The 18,740-nt window shown below is 34.4% G+C and overlaps 1 protein-coding gene and 1 non-coding gene across 27 annotated transcripts in view; one reads left to right on the forward strand and one right to left on the reverse strand.

The window, feature by feature from the left end:
• Positions 1 to 18,740, forward strand: part of FIP1L1 (factor interacting with PAPOLA and CPSF1) — a 69,394-nt gene that overhangs the window by 40,313 nt on the left and 10,341 nt on the right. For 14 of the 26 annotated variants that reach the window (XM_036895274.2, XM_036895262.2, XM_036895272.2 and 11 more), the window contains 3 exons: positions 831 to 987; positions 15,383 to 15,409; positions 17,418 to 17,472. In XM_036895274.2, coding sequence (XP_036751169.1) covers positions 831 to 987; positions 15,383 to 15,409; positions 17,418 to 17,472 — 239 coding nt within the window. The remainder of the gene's footprint in view (positions 1 to 830; positions 988 to 15,382; positions 15,410 to 17,417; positions 17,473 to 18,740) is intronic. The other 12 variants (XM_036895276.2, XM_036895285.2, XM_036895266.2 and 9 more) reach the window with 1 other exon arrangement.
• On the reverse strand, positions 3,850 to 3,953 carry LOC118917445 (U6 spliceosomal RNA). The gene has a single exon (XR_005026799.1). It is a non-coding gene; the product is annotated as a U6 spliceosomal RNA (small nuclear RNA).

An 18,740-nucleotide genomic window follows, 5' to 3' on the forward strand; every position in this document is an offset into this window, starting at 1 on the left:
ACTGTATTTCAATGTAAGAAAAGTTAATGAAAGAGGGATTATGTGTTTAAATGATATGCTTGAGCCAGCAAGGATTTGAGAGGTGTAGATTAAATATGCCATATTATGTAGCCTGACTCTACTGTTTCCCAGACATGTTTGCACATGAGCTCCCTCAAGGAGCTTGTCAAAAATATTTCTAGGTGGCACTTTGCTGTAGGTTTGGGGCCTGTCCCTTACCTATTCACACAGAGATAAGTACTATATAAAACACTTATATTTCAGGTATAAATCCTTGTTCTTAAAGTTACAAGACTCATAAAAAAGTTATTTATATATCTGGCTACCTGTTACTTGTACCCTGTTGATGCATGTCTTCAAGTGTCTTACTTTGCGGCCTGATGATGGCGGGCCCTGATATGATGGATATCTGGCTTGCTCTGCTGCCATGTTAGTTTCTTAATGGTAGTTAATCTAGTGATTACATTCCCTTAATTTGGGCATTTTAATTTCGGTTAGGTAAAGATAATACTTTTTAGTCAGTTAAATACTTAATTATCTCTTGTTTAGAATGTTTTATCACTTAATTATTTCTCAGTTAGAATTATTTTTGATGACTTAGTTGTTTTTCCTAGGCTTTGATCATGAACATTTAAAAAATTGTGTGTGTGAGTGTCTACTCAATGATATACACATGTCACACCCAAAGACAAATTACTCCTGTGTCCCCAAAATATCAGTATGTGAATAAAACTTTCTACTTTGTTCTTAGATTATATAAAATTAATATGCTGAATTTAATCTTAGATTAACATTTATTCATCTTTTAATTAACTATGGTCTAATTTTAGGTCCTTTCTGAAAGATCTGCTACTGAAGTAGACAACAATTTTAGCAAACCACCTCCATTTTTCCCTCCAGGAGCTCCTCCCACCCACCTTCCACCTCCTCCATTTCTTCCACCTCCTCCAACTGTCAGCACTGCTCCACCTCTGATTCCACCACCAGGTAAATAGTAAATAAGACATTTGATTTCAAAATTAAAATAACCCCTAAGTGTTTCTTTTATTTTAAATTTATCAAAGTATATACTTAAAATTAACATCTAAATTGATTGTATTGCATTGAAAGTAATAGGTATGAAATTTATTAAAGTCTTCAGTAGAATCACAATGAAAGAGATTTATACATGTCTTGCTATTTCAACATAGCAGAGACAGTACGCTCAAATGGAGAAGAATGTACAGATGCTAAAATTATCCAAAAATATGATAGTCCCAAACTAAAGTTGCCAATTATATATGTATAAATCCATATTGAATTGTAAACCATGTTAACTTGTCTTGATAAAGACTTTTAAAGATACTTTTAGAATTGGAATAGATCAAAAAAATAATATCCTCTGAAGAGACTGAAATGAAAATCTCAAGTCTGGTCATCTTTCTATACTGGTTTCCTTTTAGGAGCCATTTCTGGGTGCCAGGTACCTGGTATTTACTTCTAAACAAGACAAAATTAATGTAAATTTTTATTACATTTTTAGCCACTTTTGATTATTTATTAAAAATCAGATCAGTGGCAATGGGAAAAAATTCATAAATAATCCCCAGATTTTGTACTTTAAACCTTTAATCCAGTGGCCTTTGTTTTACTCCAGTAAGCTTTCAGTACTTAACCCCTTAACCAACTTTTAATGAAACTAACAAGGTTAAGATAATAATTACTTTCTTCCTAGGGAGAATGTCAGTAGTAAATGATAAAAAATCAGAACCACATATGTGATACATGTTCAGCTTTGCTTTCTGTTAATAAAACCACTTTATACTAAAGAGGGATGTCCACTTACTCACTTTGCATTTGTAAAGGAGCTATCTTTAAGGTGCCAGTTGTGATCAGAGTACAGAAGCAAATAATAGTTCTTCTAAATAGTTCTTCCATATAGCATTCATCCTTGGCCTCCAAATGTCAACTATTCTGTTGGTGGTCCTACATCCACAACACCTTTGATTCCCTTCCATTATCACCTCTACCTTCAAAAAGGATAAGGAAATTATTATGAAAAATGACTGTGGCTTAGGGACTCTGTTGTCTCAAAAAGAGGGAAAAGAACTTTGGATAGGTTAGAGGTGCTTCCTCCAGACAACATTACTTCTAAAGTTCAATGAATTTCATATTTCAACAATAAATTTCTTGCTGTTAAGTACAAACCATACTTTTGATTGGACCCTTGATTCTTGGTTCTTTAATATGATGAGAATTAGCTAAATGAAAAGGGAAACTAATGAAGAAGGACTTAATGATTCATAGATGAGTCCTTTGTCCTCTGAAAAAGATAAAATGTAGTAGTAATTAATTTTGAACATATTTGATTTTGTGAAACTGAAAGATGATCAATGGATATGATAATAGTCTTTATGCCAGATTGCTGTGTAATCTTATTTAAACTGTACTATATACTACAGGTAATTTAAAAGTTTTATTTACTAGCTAATATGCTGTATCCACAGATGGCAAACATTTTACATAGTTTAACACTAACTGTTTTTTGAAGTAAGTGAGGGGTGGTATGAATTAGTGATGAAAAAATAAGTACCTCACTGGTATAAGAATATTTAGAAGCTTATAGGATACTTCTCAGAGGCAAAAGCATTATCTATAAGTGTGCTTTTTTTTTCAGAAGGATGAAATTACACCATTTCTTTGCCTCGGTTTATAAGGATAACATGTTTTTAGTATTGTTTATATTATTATGGCATTATACTGTAAAGTAGCACTGATTATTTTTCTGTTGCTTAACCTATTTATTTACAGGCTTACCTCAGAGATATTGCAGGATTGGTTCCAGACTACCACAATAAAGGGAATCAAATGAATTTTTGCTTTCCCAGAGCCTATACAAGTTGTTTATATACTGTATGTCTGTTCAGTGTTCAGTGTTAGATCTTTAAAAAAAATGTATATACCTTAATTTAAAAAATTAATTACAGCTACAAAATGCTAACCATTATATGAGCATTCAGGAAGTTATCTTTATGCAGCTGGTGGGTCTTCGTTTAGTGTTGATGTTGGCTGATCAGGATGGTGGTTGCTAAAGGTTGGGATGGCTATGGCAATTTGTTAAATGAGATAGCAGTGAAATTTGCCACATCAATTAATTCTTCCTTTCATGAATTATTTTTTTATAGTGTGCAATACTGTTTGATAGCATTTTTTTCAGTTTACTTTGTTTTTTATTACAATATTTTTATTAAGGTATTATTGATATAAACTCTTATGAAGGTTTCACATAAAAACAATGTGGTTACTACATTCACCAATATTACCGAGTGCCCCCTCCCCATACCCCATTGCAGTCACTGTCCATCAGTGTAGTAAGATGTCACAGAGTCACTACTTGTCTTCTCTGTTCTATACTGTCTTCCCCATGATCCCCCCCCAACAGTATGTACTAATCATGATACCTCTCAATCTCCTCCCTCCCTCCCAACCCACCCTCCCCCAAATCTCCCCTTTGGTGACTGTCGGTCCCTTCTTGGAGTTTGTGAGTCTGCTGCTGTTTTGTTCATTCAGTTTTGCTTTGTTGTTATACTCCACAAATGAGGGGAATCATTTGGTATTTGTCTTTCTCTGCCTGACTTATTTAACTGAGCATAGTACCCTCCAGCTCCATCCATGTTGTTGCAAATGGTAGGATTTGTTTTCTTATGGCTGAATAGTATTCCATTCTGTATATGTACCACATCTTCATCCATTCATCTACTGATGGGCACTTAGGTTGCTTCCATTTCTTGGCTATTGTAAATAGTGCTGCAATAAACATAGGGGTGCACGTCTTTGAAACTGGGATCCTACATTCTTAGGGTAAATTCTAAAAATATGGAATGCTTCATGAATTTGTGTGTCATCCTTGCGCAGGGGCCATGCTAATCTCTGTATAGTTCCAGTTTTAGTATGTGTGCTGCTGAAGTGAGCACTGACTCTGTATCTTTTGATTGGTTCATTCAAACCATTTACATTTAAGGTGCTTATTGATAGGTATGTCCTTATGGCCATTGCAGGCTTTAGATTCATGATTACCAAATGTTCAAGGGTAACTTGCTTACTGTCCACCAACCTTATTTAATTCATTTAGTATGCTATTACAAACACAATCTAAATGTTTTTTTCTTTTTTTTTTCTCCTTTTTTCTTCCTTCTCCATTCTTTATATATTAGGTATCATACTCTGTACTCTTTGTCTATCCATTGACTGACTTTGGGGGTAGTTGAATTGATTTTGCATCTGCTTAGCAATTAATTCTTCTACTTTCTTTACTGTGGTTTTATTTCCTCTGGTGACAGTTATTTAGCCTTAGGAGCACTTCCATCTATAGCAGTCCCTCCAAAATACACTGTAGAGATGGTTTGTGGGAGATAAATTCTCTCAGCTTTTGCTTATCTGGAAATAGTTTAATCCCTCCTTCCAGTTTAAATGATAATATTGTTGGGGAGAGTGTTCTTGGTTAAAGGCCCTTCTACTTCATTGCATTAAATATATCATTCCACTCCCTTCTGGCCTGTAAGGTTTCTGTTGAGAAGTCTCATGATAGCCTGATTGGTTTTCCTTTGTATGTGATCTCCTTTTTCTCTCTGTCTGCTTTTAATAGTCTGTCCTTGTCCTTGATCTTTGCCATTTTAATTATTTTATGTCTTGATGTTGTCTTCCTTGGGTCCCTTGTTTTGGGAAATCTGTGCACCTCCATTGCCTGAGAGATTTTCTCCTTCCCCAGATTGGGGAAGTTTTCAGAAATTACCTCCTCAAAGACACTTTGTATCCCTTTTTCTCTCTCTTCTGGTACCCCTATAATGCAAATATTGTTCCGTTTGGATTGGTCACACAGTTTTCTCAATATTCTTTCATTCCTAGAGATCCTTTTTTCTCACTGTGCCTCAGCTTCTTTATATTCCTCTTCTCTAATTTCTATTCCATTAACTGTCTCCTCTACTTCATCTAATCTGCTTTTAAATCCCTCTGTTGTATGTTTCATTTCAGATATTGTATTCCTTAATGATTGAATCTCAGTCCTGAATTTGTCCCTGAGTTCTTAAATATTTTTCTGTACCTCCTTGAGCATGTTTATGATTTTTATTTTGACATCTTTTTCAGAAAGATTGATGTGTTCAGTTTCACTTGGACCTTTTTCTTGTTTGTGGAATCTTGGTTTTAACTAGGGTTCCTTTGATGTTTCATTTTTTTTATGTAGTGCCCTCTAGTGCCCAGAAGCGCTCTACTCTCTGGAGCTGCTCAGCCCCTGGAATGATGTGGAGGGTTGCATGGGAGTGGCGCTGCTACCTGGGGGAAGGAAAAAGCTGTTTCCTGCTCCCCAGCTGCTATGCCTGTCTCCACTTCCAGAACTATTGTGCCCACAGGTGTATGACTCTATGCTTTGCATTTTTAGCTGCCTTAAGCAGGACCTCCCTCTGGCTGGCCTGATGCCAGGGCAAGGGCTGCCGGTTTGCAAGCCTCTGCTGGCCGTCCTGGAGGAAGGTGCAGCAGCCTGCTTATCACAGTGTGGGGCCTCAGAGCTGTGTAGCCACCCTAGGTGGATAGAGCACCTGAAGCTCCTGAAAATTCCCAACCTGTTGTGCAGTGTTTCTGGACAATTTTGTCCACCTATCCGTTCTCCTGTGCAGGAAGCTCTGTTCAATCCTTGCCCCTTTAGCAGCCCTCTCGCTGTTATGAAGTCTCTCAGACTGTTCACCTTTCTTTTGTTCCAGAGCACCTGGATGCAGATCCCTGTTTTCCATGAGCAGCTGAAATCTTAGTCTCTCCAGTATTCGATCTGTCTTAGCTTTCCAACCCACTAATCTCCAGAGCACCATGCAACGTAGGTTTGTGCCCCCAGAGCAGATCTCCAAGGCTGGGTGGTGAGCAGTCCTAGACCTCCATCTCCTCCTTGCTCCATTTCTCTTCCTCCCTCCAGTGAGCTGGGGTTGGGGAAGACCTTGGGTCCCGTCGGATCATGGCTTTGGTACGTTACCCTGTTCTGTGAAGTCTCTTATTTTCTCCAGGTGTATGCAGTCTGGCACAGTCTTCTTTCCTGTTACTCTTTCAGGATTAGTTGTATTAACAATATTTTCATATTATATGTGGTTTTGGGAGGAGGCCTCTGTTTTAGCTTTCATGCTGCCATCTTTAATCCTTGTGACCTTCTCCCCAGGCCTCCTTTAAAGCCAGGCATTAACTTCTCCTGTCTTGTTGTGAAAGTCCTAGACAGCATCTTTTAATATATAAGGTTGTTTCATCTGCATTGTAAATCTGTTGTTTAGTGTAGCCACGTTCATGAATGATCTTATAGCTCAATCTTCTGGGTAACTTGCTGTGGCTTCTGCATCACCACTTCTTCACCTGCACTTTAATGTTATGGAGACAACTTCTTACCTTAAACGTTATGAACCAACCTCTGCTTGTTTCAGACTTTTCTTCTGCAGCTTCCTCACCTCTCTCAGCCTTCTTAGACTTGAAGAGAGTTAGGACTTTGCTCTGGATTAGGCTATAGCTTAAGAGACTGTTGTGGCTGATTTGATCTTCTACCCAGGCCACTCGGACTTTCTCCTATCAGCATTAAGGCTGGTTCAGTTTCTCATCATCGTGTGTTCTCTGGAGTAGCACTTTTAATTTCCTTCAAGAATGTTTCCTTTGCACTCATAACTTGGCTAACTGCTTGATGCAAGCAGCCTAGCTTTTGGCCTGTTTTTGCTTCCCACATGCCTTCCTCATTAAGCTTGATCATTTCTAGCTTTTGATTTAAAAAGTGAGACAACATGAGGTTCTTCCTTTCATGTGAATGTTTAGAGGCCATGTAGAGTTATTAATTGGCCTGATTTCATTATTGTTGTGTCTCAGGAAATAAGGAGGTCCAAGGAGAGGGAGAGAGATGGCAGAATGGCATGTTGTGGAACACTCAGAATACACAACTCTTAGCAGTTCTCTATTCTATATGGGTACAGTTCATGGCATCCTAAAATAATTATAATATTAACATCAAAGATGATTGATCACAAATCACCATAACAAGCATAACAATAATATGAAAGTTTGAAATAATGTGTGTGTCTTGCTAATGGGTTTCAGCCCGGGCAAGTTCGCTATGGATTCAGTGTGACCAAAGAAATTGACCACAAAGCGCTCTTTGAGGTGAAAAAGAAAGGTCTTACAAACTGCCGTCTGGCCGGCCCATCTCTCTCTCCTGCTCTAGCAGCAACACCAGCCTTCCCCCTCACCTCTCAGGTACAGAGAAGCCCTCTGTTGCCCAGTTAATCACCCATTGATATCGAGATGAACTTCTCCACCCCTGAGGAAAGATGCAAATGCAATAAAGCCATACTTCTTTCCACCTCTGAACGCCTATTGATATGCAGACATACTAAAGCCAGGGGAGATATTCTGGAAATGTTTCAATTTTACCCACAGTGTGACAGAGAGTCACAAAGTGAGCAGATATTGTTGAAAAAATGGCACTGATAGACTTGATCAAAGCAGAGTGACCATAAACCTTGCATTTGTTAAAAAAAAAAAAAAATGCAATTAACTGTGAAGTCCAGGAAAGTAAGGTATGCTTGTAATGCTAATTTTCAACCACATGGTTTCTGAAGTTTAACTACCTGTCTAGATTTCTTTTGATGCTTATTCTTAGGTTGCATTTACATACCATCCTGTCATCATTTAAGGAATACAAATTCAGATGAATTCTAATGTTGGTTAAAGCAGTACCCAATTGGTATATATTGTAGAAGTGGCGAGATACCAATTCATATTAAAACCAAATGTTTGTAAGTGGAAACTATCTGAATTTCTCCTTATTTTTACTAGATTGAACACATTTATGTATCCATAATACTGAAAGGATTTTCAGATTGACAGTTGGTATAGTCACAGAGGCAGTTATCAATCAAAATGGACACTGGCTTTAAATAACAGTATGGCTGCATAGATACATACCAGCTGAATGTTAGCCTTGGTTAAAGCCACATTTTCAGTCACCATTTACCACAGAACCACATGATGACCGGATGTTCTATTCCGTTTACTGTAATTTAGATCACCTTAAGAATCATAAGCAGCTATTAAAAGAAAGATGTGGCATAGGGGTCTTTGATAAGTACTGACTTTTTTAAAAAGTCCACTTTCTTAGAGAAATAGAGTAGCAGCTTATGTTTATTGAATGCTTACTATTAAAGGCACATTTCATGTATTAATTTGATTCTTAAGAACATCTGAAGTAAATATTACTTTAATTTCATGGATGAGTAAATGGGGGCTTATTTTAAGTAATAGCTAGAATGTAGAACCATCAGAATTCTAACCAAGGCAGTTTCACTTGAAAGCCTGTTTTATGAACTATGTTGAAGTGAATTATGACCTATGTTAGGATGGCTATTACTATTAGATGTGGATTCACTCCAATGAAATGTCCTAAAAGCTTTTTTTAAAATTTTTTGGGTGTTGAAGTACATGCATATGTATTTGTGGGTGGGGAAGTTAGGCAAGTTGTAAAGAGCAGGACTTGGATTTTTTTTTTTTAAGATTCAGTTAACTGAGGTTTAATGTTTGCCTGATTTGTGTTAAGAAGTCTGTTTACTGAATAAACCAGCTTTGAAATACTTGTTTGTTGGAAAGATTGATGTTAAAAAGTAGATGGTTTTGTGTGGCTTCTTATTTTGGTAAATAAATGTAATAATTATCATTTTAAACATTTCTAAGTATGCAGTTAAGTAGCATTAAATGTATTCACAGTATTGTGTAACAATCACTGTGATCTATACCTAAAAATTTTTTATTACCCATAACAAAAAGTACTTATTAAACAATAATCCTTTCCCCCTCTAACCCAGCCTTTGGTAGCTTCTGTTGTTTTGTTCTCTATGAATTTGCTTGCCATAAGTACCTTATGTAGGTGGAATCATACAATATTTGTCCTTCTGTATGTCTGGCTAGTTTTGTTTTTAAAAATAATTACTGATTGTAAACATTTTAAAATTATGTTCAAACTATATTACATTTTATGGTAGACTTATGTTTTTAAGTGTTAATTTACTTCAGTGTCATATTTTATCTTCATTTTTTTATAGTGTTTATTGAAAGAAAAAAGGCAGATTCAATTTAACTCATTTCTTGTATTAATCAATATAAAGGCTGATGTGCCTATAGTCTTAGGAACAGTTGAAATCAAGTTTAGGAGTTGAATTCTTTTAAATTGAAGAAGGTTCTGCTTTACTGTAGCCCAGCTAGTCTGGACCACTTCTTTAAAAGAAGCTAAACCCTTCTTTTAAAGTATATAGGGTATAGCTGTTTATCTAGATTTCAAAATGTGTAGGATTCTGCATTTTTGAACGAGGTGGTTTCCTTTCTAAAAGACTTGTCAAGTACATCAGTATCTCGTTAGTCATCTAGTAGTAACAATTCTATAAGCTTAAAAATCTTGTTTGTTCCTTAAATGTCTTGATTTGGGGTTAGTGATGATGAATGGGATTAGGGAGAAAAGCAGCTCACATCTGGACTTCTGCAGAATTTTATTTTTGCCTACATTGTTTTTAGATTACTTTCTTATTAGTAGTCTGGTTCTAGCACAGTGGCTTTCAAACTTCTTTCCCACAGACTCCTGTCTACTCTTAAAAATTGGTGTAGACCCCAGTGAGCTTTATTTTTATGTCTACTTTTTGTATTAGAATTAAGACAAAATGTCTTATATATTTAAAATACTTACTATTTTAAAAATACTCATAATAAACCTAAATATTAAGTCAACATTTTTATGAAAAATAACTTTTTCCAGAACAAAAAACATGTAGTGCAAAGAGTAGCCTTATTTTACACTTCAGCAACTCTTACTGTGTAGCTTAACAGATAAAAGCTGGATTCTTCTATTTTTGTATTCAGTTTTTTAATAATTTCACATGTCATGTAGTCTCTGGAAAACTTCCTTCTACAATTATAAAGAGCAAGAATAGAAATGGTAAATGACATCTTAGTATTTTTATGAAAGTAGTTTAGACTTTACAGATTCCTACACCCAGGAATCTCCACATAACACTTCAAGAACTGCTGCTTTGGCAGAAACTTGGCCTTATATTGGATGGATATTATCAGCACCTGTGAGAAAGTATAATTTTGTCCCTTTAATTGAGAAGTTATGTTATGGATATAATATTTGCTATGCTAATTTTATAGTTCCATGAAGATTTTTTGTTTTACACAGCAAATCTGTGTATTAACTAATGCTATATGCCAAAAATATATTTTTCAGAAGTACCTTTGAAAAATAAAGTTATTGGAAACTGTACTCATTTTCTCTTCTGTTGTGCTTTTCTATATTAAGAAAAAAAAACCTATACTCAAAATAGGGAATAACACTAATTATCCAAAATATTTTTCATTTGAATATTCCTGGCACAAATTAAAATTCATTTAAATGTAAGTTTAATAGAAATGAAAAGCTTATTTAGGATGTTGATTTTAGAACATCTTTTTCCCCATGGGTAATCTCTAAATGTAAAATTTAATTATGGTTTAATATTTACTGTCTGTTTATGCTACTCTTTCAACCATTTTGTGATTACATGTGAACTTAAAAAGATCAATTCCTTTCCAAGTTCTTTGAAAATGAAAACATTTCTAGCAGAAAAGCTTTTATTTGTCTAACAGAATTTTTTTGGTAGGCTTTAGATTATTTCATAAAAAAGGATTAAGAGATCCTAATAAGAATAAAATAGTTCATCCATTTTTATAGTTAACAAAACAAAATTGTTTTTTCTACCCTTTAAGTATAGAGTATGGCTGGTAGCTCTTTATTGCTTTAAAAAGTTTTGTAACTATAGCACCTTTTACCACATTTTTCCTTTAAAATTACTTCCTTTTTTGCAGCTTGTAATTAATTGTTTTACTTTAATTATTAAGAAATAGTTTTATAGTACTTTATATCTTTTTTCTTGAAGGGTGGATGGTAGATGTTATGTGTGTGTGTTTGTATATAATTTTTGAAATACTGATACATAGGAAGGCATGTAGTAGAGGGTATTTAAAGTTTTTTGTAAACCTTTTGTACTCTGCAGAGCATTTGAGATTGATGACTTTGAAGTAGAAATTGGTGAGACTTAAGGAAAGTGATCAGACTTAACTATTTGTAACCTAACAGTGCTGGTGAAATTTGGAAGTTACTAGTGAGAAATAGGAAGCATGAATCACATAATTCTGCCATGCTTTTCTCCTTCATCTGAATTTGATAAAGAAATGATGGGTAGTTATTATATTAATTGGTTAGTTATTGCTGCATAACAAATTACTGAAGAATGTAGTGGCCTAAAACAACACACATCATTTATTATTGAACAATTTTTGTGGGTTAGAAATGTGGGGAAAACTTAGGTCCTCTGCTTTGATCTCACAGGCTTTTTGAGTGGTCTGAAAGGCTTGACTGAGAAGGGATTTATTTATCTTCGCAGTCACTCAGTTCTTTGTTAAAAAGTTTCATTTTTTCTTCATCATGGCAACTTCATCATCAAAACATAAAATCTAAGAAAACAATAGAGAATACCAGTAAAATAGAAGTCACTGTCTTCTGATACGTAGTCACAGAAGTGATACCTCATTATTTTTGCTGTATTTCCTTTGTTAAAATAAGTCATTATATCTAGCCCACACTCAAGGGGAGGAAGGATGCAGATACCAGAGGTATAAACACATAAATACTAGGAGGCAGGGATCTTTGGAATCAAATGGCAGAGGCTGCCTATCTCATAACTTTTTTCTGTCTTAGTTATACAAAATAATGATGGGATTCCTTGATAATGAGTTCATAGACGATTTTTGTTGTCTTTTTGTTGAGTTCAGAGCCCCTATTAATTTTTGGGGAATTAAAAAAGTATATACTTAAATACAATTTAATGTGATGTTTTGCAGGTCTGCTACCTTTCTTTTTCTTTGTCTCAATCCCAAGTGGAATTTCAGTTCCTCCAACCTCTGTGCTTTACATTTAAGAGTATACATTACATACTGGAAAAATTAAATCCTGTCCTTTTTCTTTTGAGGATTCCAGATAGTATGTAGGCTGTCATATGGCTGCACTCTTTTACTTCAAAGTGTCACATGCCTTGTTTGTTTCATAAAATTTGGAATGGAATTTATCTGTATTGAATGTGGAGGTGCTCAGCAGTGCAGTTAGAGAAGTTTAGAAACTAATCCAGTGATTGATCCTCAAAATATAGTCTCTGCTCAAGCAACACCATCATCTCCTTGGAATGTAAATTCTCTGGCTCCACTTAATACGTACTGGATCAGAAATTCTAAGGGAGAGGCCCAGCAATCCGTATTTTGCTGATCTTGAATTTTACCGAGTTAGAACTTTATTGCTATTATGCAGGTCTTTGCAGGAAAATAAACATTTTTTTTTTCATTTTACAGATAAAGGATACCGAAAAGAAACATAATATTGCTTTTTGTATTTCAAGTCTGTTAGCTACATAGTAGTACCGTGTGTTGGCCAGGAAGGTGGGAGTGTTGAGTGCCAGAACAGGAATTTTTTAGAGGAATTTCCATTTTTTACAAACTATTTATCTTTTGTTAACAGAAGTCAAATACTAAATAGTGATTTTTAAATGAGAATTATGTTGCTCTTAATTGCATTTAGAAAATGCATTTGGTAATTGTCAAGACTTACTTGTATAATATTTCATCAACTTTATAGTTCTGTTTCAAGGATCGTTCATGAATAAAGATTTGCACTGAAATATCTCAGATCAAATAGAGCCCCACAAAAAGGTCCCTTTCTGATTCTCATGCCAGCTTGCTAATGTTTGGAAAGGGTTGGAGGTGTGTGTGTGTGTGTGTGTGTGTGTGTGTGTGTGTGTGTTTGGAAAGGGCTGGAGGGTGTGTGTGTGTGTGTGTGTTGGAAAGGGGTGTGTGTGTGTGTGTGTGTGTGTGTGTGTGTGTGTGAAGGGTTGGAGGGTGTGTGTGTGTGTGTGTTTGGAAAGGGCTGGAGGGTGTGTGTGTGTGTGTGTGTTGGAAAGGGGTGTGTGTGTTTGTGTGTGTTCGTTCCTCTGTGTGTAGCATAATTTTTTGTGTGTTCTTGATTCTTTCCAGTTGACTTTTCAAATCTCTGTACTATGGTACTACTACACTTAGATTAAAATTAAAAGCTGACTTTGAAATTTTACCTACCTTCATAGCATACTTAATAATTTGATTATATGTCTATTTTGTTTTGTGAAAATTTGACAAATGTTTTTGAGGACTAAATTTTGAGACCAGTAATTTTTCTTAGTTACTTTTATGGATTTACATTATTATTAGTAAGCTGTGGTGTGCATGAGCTGGAGCGATGCATGTTGCTCATGAATTCATTTAGGTTAAGTTATTAAGATTAAAGAGTGGGTTGCTCAATTTGGTGCAGTTTTTCATCTCATACAGTACTCCCCCCTCATCAAGGAGGATACATTCCAAGACCCCCTGTGGATGCCTGAAGCCATGGATAGTACTGAACCCTGGATATACTTTTTTTCTATACATACATACCTATGATAAAGTTTAATCTATAAATTAGGTACAATAAGAAATTAACAACTCATAATAAGAGAACAATATACTGTAATGAAAGGTGAATGTAGTCTCTTTCACTCTTAAAATATCTTATTTTACTGTACTCACCCTTGTGGTGATGTGTAATGATAAAATGCCTACGTGATGTGATGAAGAAAAGTGAATGACAGAGCCACTGTGATGTAGTGTTAGGGTACTATTGACCTTTTGATGGTATGTCAGGAGGAGGATCATCTGCCTCCAGACTGCAGTTGACCTTGGGTAACTGAAACTGGAAAGTGTGGATAAGGAGGGGCCACTGTAAACCTAAGAAAATAATTATGATTTTAAATTGAAAACTGGTCACCTAATAATGTTCAGTAGGGCTTTTAAAAAAGTCTGTACTGTTTTATTAAAATCAGGTAATAGTAGGTATTAAGAACATTTAATATGCTTCCTAACTTTTCCCATTTAGTTTGGTTTCTGGGACTCTGCTAGCTTGTATTGTTTGATGGACTCTTTCACTTTAGTAATTTAAGAAGCAGCAGGGTAACCTTAGGATGGATAAGAATTGCCATTAAATATAGATAAATTTAGTAGATTCAAGGAGGCCTAATAATTTTCAAAACATGATGGCTGCTTTCCATATCTTTTTCAGTCTTGTTGGTTTCGTAAGTTTTGTATATAGTTTTTTTTTGCATGGACAGTTAAATCAGGTGCTTCATTCTCCATTCTGAGGCTACTTCCTGCCTTAAGATTTTTTGTATAAACTTACTCTGGTAAAGCATGGTCAGAAAATTTTTAAATAAATTATTAGCAGGTGTTTCCATTGACAAGAAGACATTTGAAAGTGATTCTGTTTTCATTGTTTTTTCTCATGCTTTAGTTAATGAATTAGATTATTTTTTCTGCTCTTGGACTAAATTTGATAGAGCTTTTAAGATTGGATTTTAAGATTCTGACTGCTGAAGTTATTTAAATATATAAAATTTTTCATGGAAAAGTTTAAAATTTTTTTCTGTTTTCCTACTTAAAAATGTCATTTTTCTTCAGACAAAAAGATAGTCACAATTTATATGCAACATAAGTTCAAAGTTAGGATTTAAGGGCACGTTTAATATGTAAATTGAGAATATTTATGCATAGTTTATTTAAACTTATACTGTGTGCAAATGAGTGAGAGTCACTCAAATATTATTTACTGATTCCTATAGAAGTAAACTGTCCACCACATTTATCTTAATGTGCCCTGGGGTATGTATATATATATATATATATATGTGTGTGTGTGTGTGTGTGTGTGTGTGTGTGTGTATATATATATATATATGAAATGGTATTACCCCCTTTTTTTTACTCCCACAAATCAAGGGAAATAATCACCTTTCCCCACTTCTGTCAACAGCAGTAAAACAATCCAACAACACTTAAATGTCCCACAAAACTTTACTGAAGTCACTATCTGCAGTATTAAAGAGCCTGTTGATCAATTTCCCTATTAAACTATTAAAATACAAAGATCAGATATTGATCATCAAACTTAGTGTTAATTTCATAGAGTTTGAAGTTTGTTGTATGCACATGTGTGCTTTTTAACTGATGTCTGATTTTGTGATAACAACTAGTGGGGGAATCCTTGTTACCAAGTTCTTAGACTGGGTGTTCATCAGGAGTTGGATGTTATACGCTAATTGTTGGTCCTCCTCAAGAAAACAGAATACTTCTCTTGAGTGAATAAGCCAGGAAAATGAGGCAAGGGGTTTTATTTCAAAGATTTTTTTGGTGATGGCATAAATACATAACAGGTTATGAAATCCAGTTACTATATTAAATTTCATCACTTGTTTTTTAGGTATTCCAATAACTGTACCACCTCCAGGTAAAACTTTTTTCATGTTTTCTCCATCATTGTTAATAAACATGAAATTTCAAGCTTATAGTCACAGGAGGGACAGTGTTGATGTGGTTAGAATATGGAATAGGCTATTGGGATTTCAAGGTCCTATTTTCAGCTCTGCCTTTGCTTCATTCCAGTTTTGATTAAGATATTTAGTTTTCTTATACCTGTCTTACCCATTTCTGTAGAAATAGAGATTCTGAGAAAAATCTTGTCATAATTTGTTGAAGAAAAAACAGTATAGGATATAAAACATAGTAATTATTTAAAGAAAAATTTTTTAGAGCATTGAATTTTTTATATGATAATAAAGTGATGGCAAGAAAAGAGAAAGATCATTTATTTTGACTTTAAATGGTTTCTGATTTTTTTTTTAACCTTGCTGAATAAAGTAGTGTCATGAGAAAATATGTTCTAAACTGTACAGTTAGATCAACAACTGGGTTAGATGGCTGTTCTGAGAGTAGTGATTAAATTGTTCATTTTTGTCATGGTATAATCAGTAGGAGTTTATATGTAGCCCAGTGTTGTCTTCTTACACTTTTTCAGTCATTTGTTTATTGATTTATTTTTGTAGTGTGATGTAAATGTGATAGCAAGTGTGTTTACTGAGTTCAGTATTAAAGACCAAGGAGTACAAAGAGGATGAGAGGTGATAATGCTTGGAAGGGTGGATCTACATTCAAAATAACCTTGATAAATAGAAATAGTGGAGTTTAGACAGAATAGGATAATATGCATATTTAGTTGTGGGGGAGAGAGAGACTCATTGATTGTATATCAGTGTGTCTGGAAAAGACTTCTCAGGAACAGTCAAAGGAATCATCAGTGTGTCTTTTTAGTTTAAAAAATGTGGTTGAAAGGCTGTATAAAATAGGATTGTGGACTCTAGGACTAAGGTGCTTAATTAGAGGAGTTACAGATCGTAAAACTGGAAACTGAAGATGAGCTTGGTGAATTTGAAACAATTGAAGTAGGGCAAAATTTATTTAAATGGATTTTTGAGAAAGGTTAAGAGAACTGGGATTTGTCTTCACATAGAACACTAAAAGGAGGCTTAGTAGAAGTGTTTTCAGATATATGGAGGGTAATAGAGAATATGACAATGGATTGCTTCTTGTCATTAAGGACAGCATATGAGAGATTTAAATTATATAATTGAATGTATTTCTTAATAGTGAGGGTTGTTAAAACTTGGGAAGAATTGTTATAAGGAATTGCTGTCGTAAGTTGTTGAACCTTCAGTCTTTTGTTGGGATGCTTTATTGCCTGTCTGAATTTGAAAGTATAGAGTAGATTAATTATTAAGGTTCCTTTTAGCCATATTATGTGGTGTTCCATTTAAGTATTGTGAATTATTGAGAATGCAGATCTCATGATAAAAAGATGCAAATGATATTCTTTCCAACCTTAGCCAAAACCACACTATGTGCCTTTCTTCATAAAATAGTTTTTCAGGGTTGTGCTGTTTAAGAACATGATGGATATTCTCAGCCTTAAGCATTTATATGTTTACTGGTAAGATTTTATTTAAAAATTACACATTTTAAGGAATTTCTACACATCTGAAATTCAAAAATATTTTTTGAAAGAGGTAAATGTTAATTTTATTTGCTTTTCTTCTAAGTATTTCAAGTATAATATATCTATATGGTGGCAACACTACTACTGTTTTATATATGGAAAAGGTAAGGCATTTAGATGAACTTTCTCATACTCACAAAATGGGCTGTGTGTGGTGCTGAAAATAAGACCGGGTATCCTGACTCCCAGTTTGTGCTTTGTGTATTAGACCAGACTGTTCATTTAAAGTTTTATTGCTGAAAAAAAATCTGTTTATAAGTTTCAGTTCCATTTTTTTCTGTCCATTATAACATAGAGAAGCACATTATGTCCCCAGAGAAATTTAGTGGTGCGCAACAACTTTGTTTACTCTTGACATTAAATGTACATTGTTAACATTTTTTTGTCTTATGATTGAATATTTCAGGTTTCCCTCCTCCACCAGGCGCCCCACCTCCATCTCTTATCCCAACAATAGAAAGGTAAATCAGTATAGATACTATAAACTTTTTTTATCATCGATAGGATTTTGACAGAAGAATCATATATGTATCTTCATATTATTTTCAGAGATTTAATTTTATAAGCAATAGTAACTACCTTTTAATTCATAAGTCTAAAACTTTGTTATATTTATACAAGATGTTGGACCTTATTGCACAGTAACAAAACAGGATGAAGAAACTAATTTATAGTGTTTTGAAATACCTTGCTTTGATTTATGACAATGATTAAAGAAACCCTTAGATTGTTAAAAACTTGGTTATAGTCAGTTTTGTGGGAAATATAAACAGATGACTGGTAATCATGAATAATGCATGTCTATTCTAGGATCAAGTAAGGACTATTATCAGAGACCATAGTTAAAGAAAAGCCGCCTTATTCCTTGCAACCCTCCTGCAGCTCAGCTTCTACAAAAGAGGATTGGATTCATTCTGCATGGCAATACCTTATTTTTTATAATGCTGCATTTGTTGTTTGTGTTAGTTGGAATGCAGTACAAAAGAGTATTTACTTCATAGATAGCAGTATGATGTTTAATAATATAGGCTTTGGAATCAACATAGACCTTGTTGACATTTTGGTTTCAAGATTTCTGTTATTAGGCAAGGTTCCTAACTACTTGAGACTCAGTTTCCTCTTTTACCAAATGGGGTGTTGACAGGGTTGTGAAGATTAAAACAGCTAGTAAATATAATTTACTACAGCACAATTAGCAGGTAGAAACCATTAATAAATAGTAACTATAATTATTTCCTCTTAAGTGGCAAGTAAACTCTATAAAAAGTGTTTCTGAAGAAGTGATTCAGATTCTCTAAAAGAAAAGTAGTGAAAACATTACATCAGTAGCATCAAGCCATGCATATGATTTTCAGAGGAGATTATAAAACTCAGAGCAATGTGAACCGTGAGAACAGAGTTGAATTTTTTAAAATCCTTGTTAAACTTGTGTTTGTTTACTCAGAATATTTAAAAGTATTATTTGTTGATCCTATTAGTGGGGCAGAATTTTAAGTAAGTCAAATATTCTGTTAGCCAGCCTCAAAGTTTCTTTCTTGTGAGTTAAGGTGAATTAATTGGGTTATTCATAGTACTAGCAAGCTGTATTTTTCTTTACAAGTAGTTAACTATAGGTTTAACATTTCTTGAGGTTAAAAAGTCTGTCTCTAGTCTTAAAAAATAAAATTACATAATTAAAACTTATCATTATTTGGTTAAATAAAAGTCAGAATTTTGCCTTAATGTTTTG

The sequence above is a fragment of the Manis pentadactyla genome, chromosome 5 (genome assembly GCF_030020395.1).
Source record: "Manis pentadactyla isolate mManPen7 chromosome 5, mManPen7.hap1, whole genome shotgun sequence".
NCBI lineage: Eukaryota > Metazoa > Chordata > Mammalia > Pholidota > Manidae > Manis > Manis pentadactyla.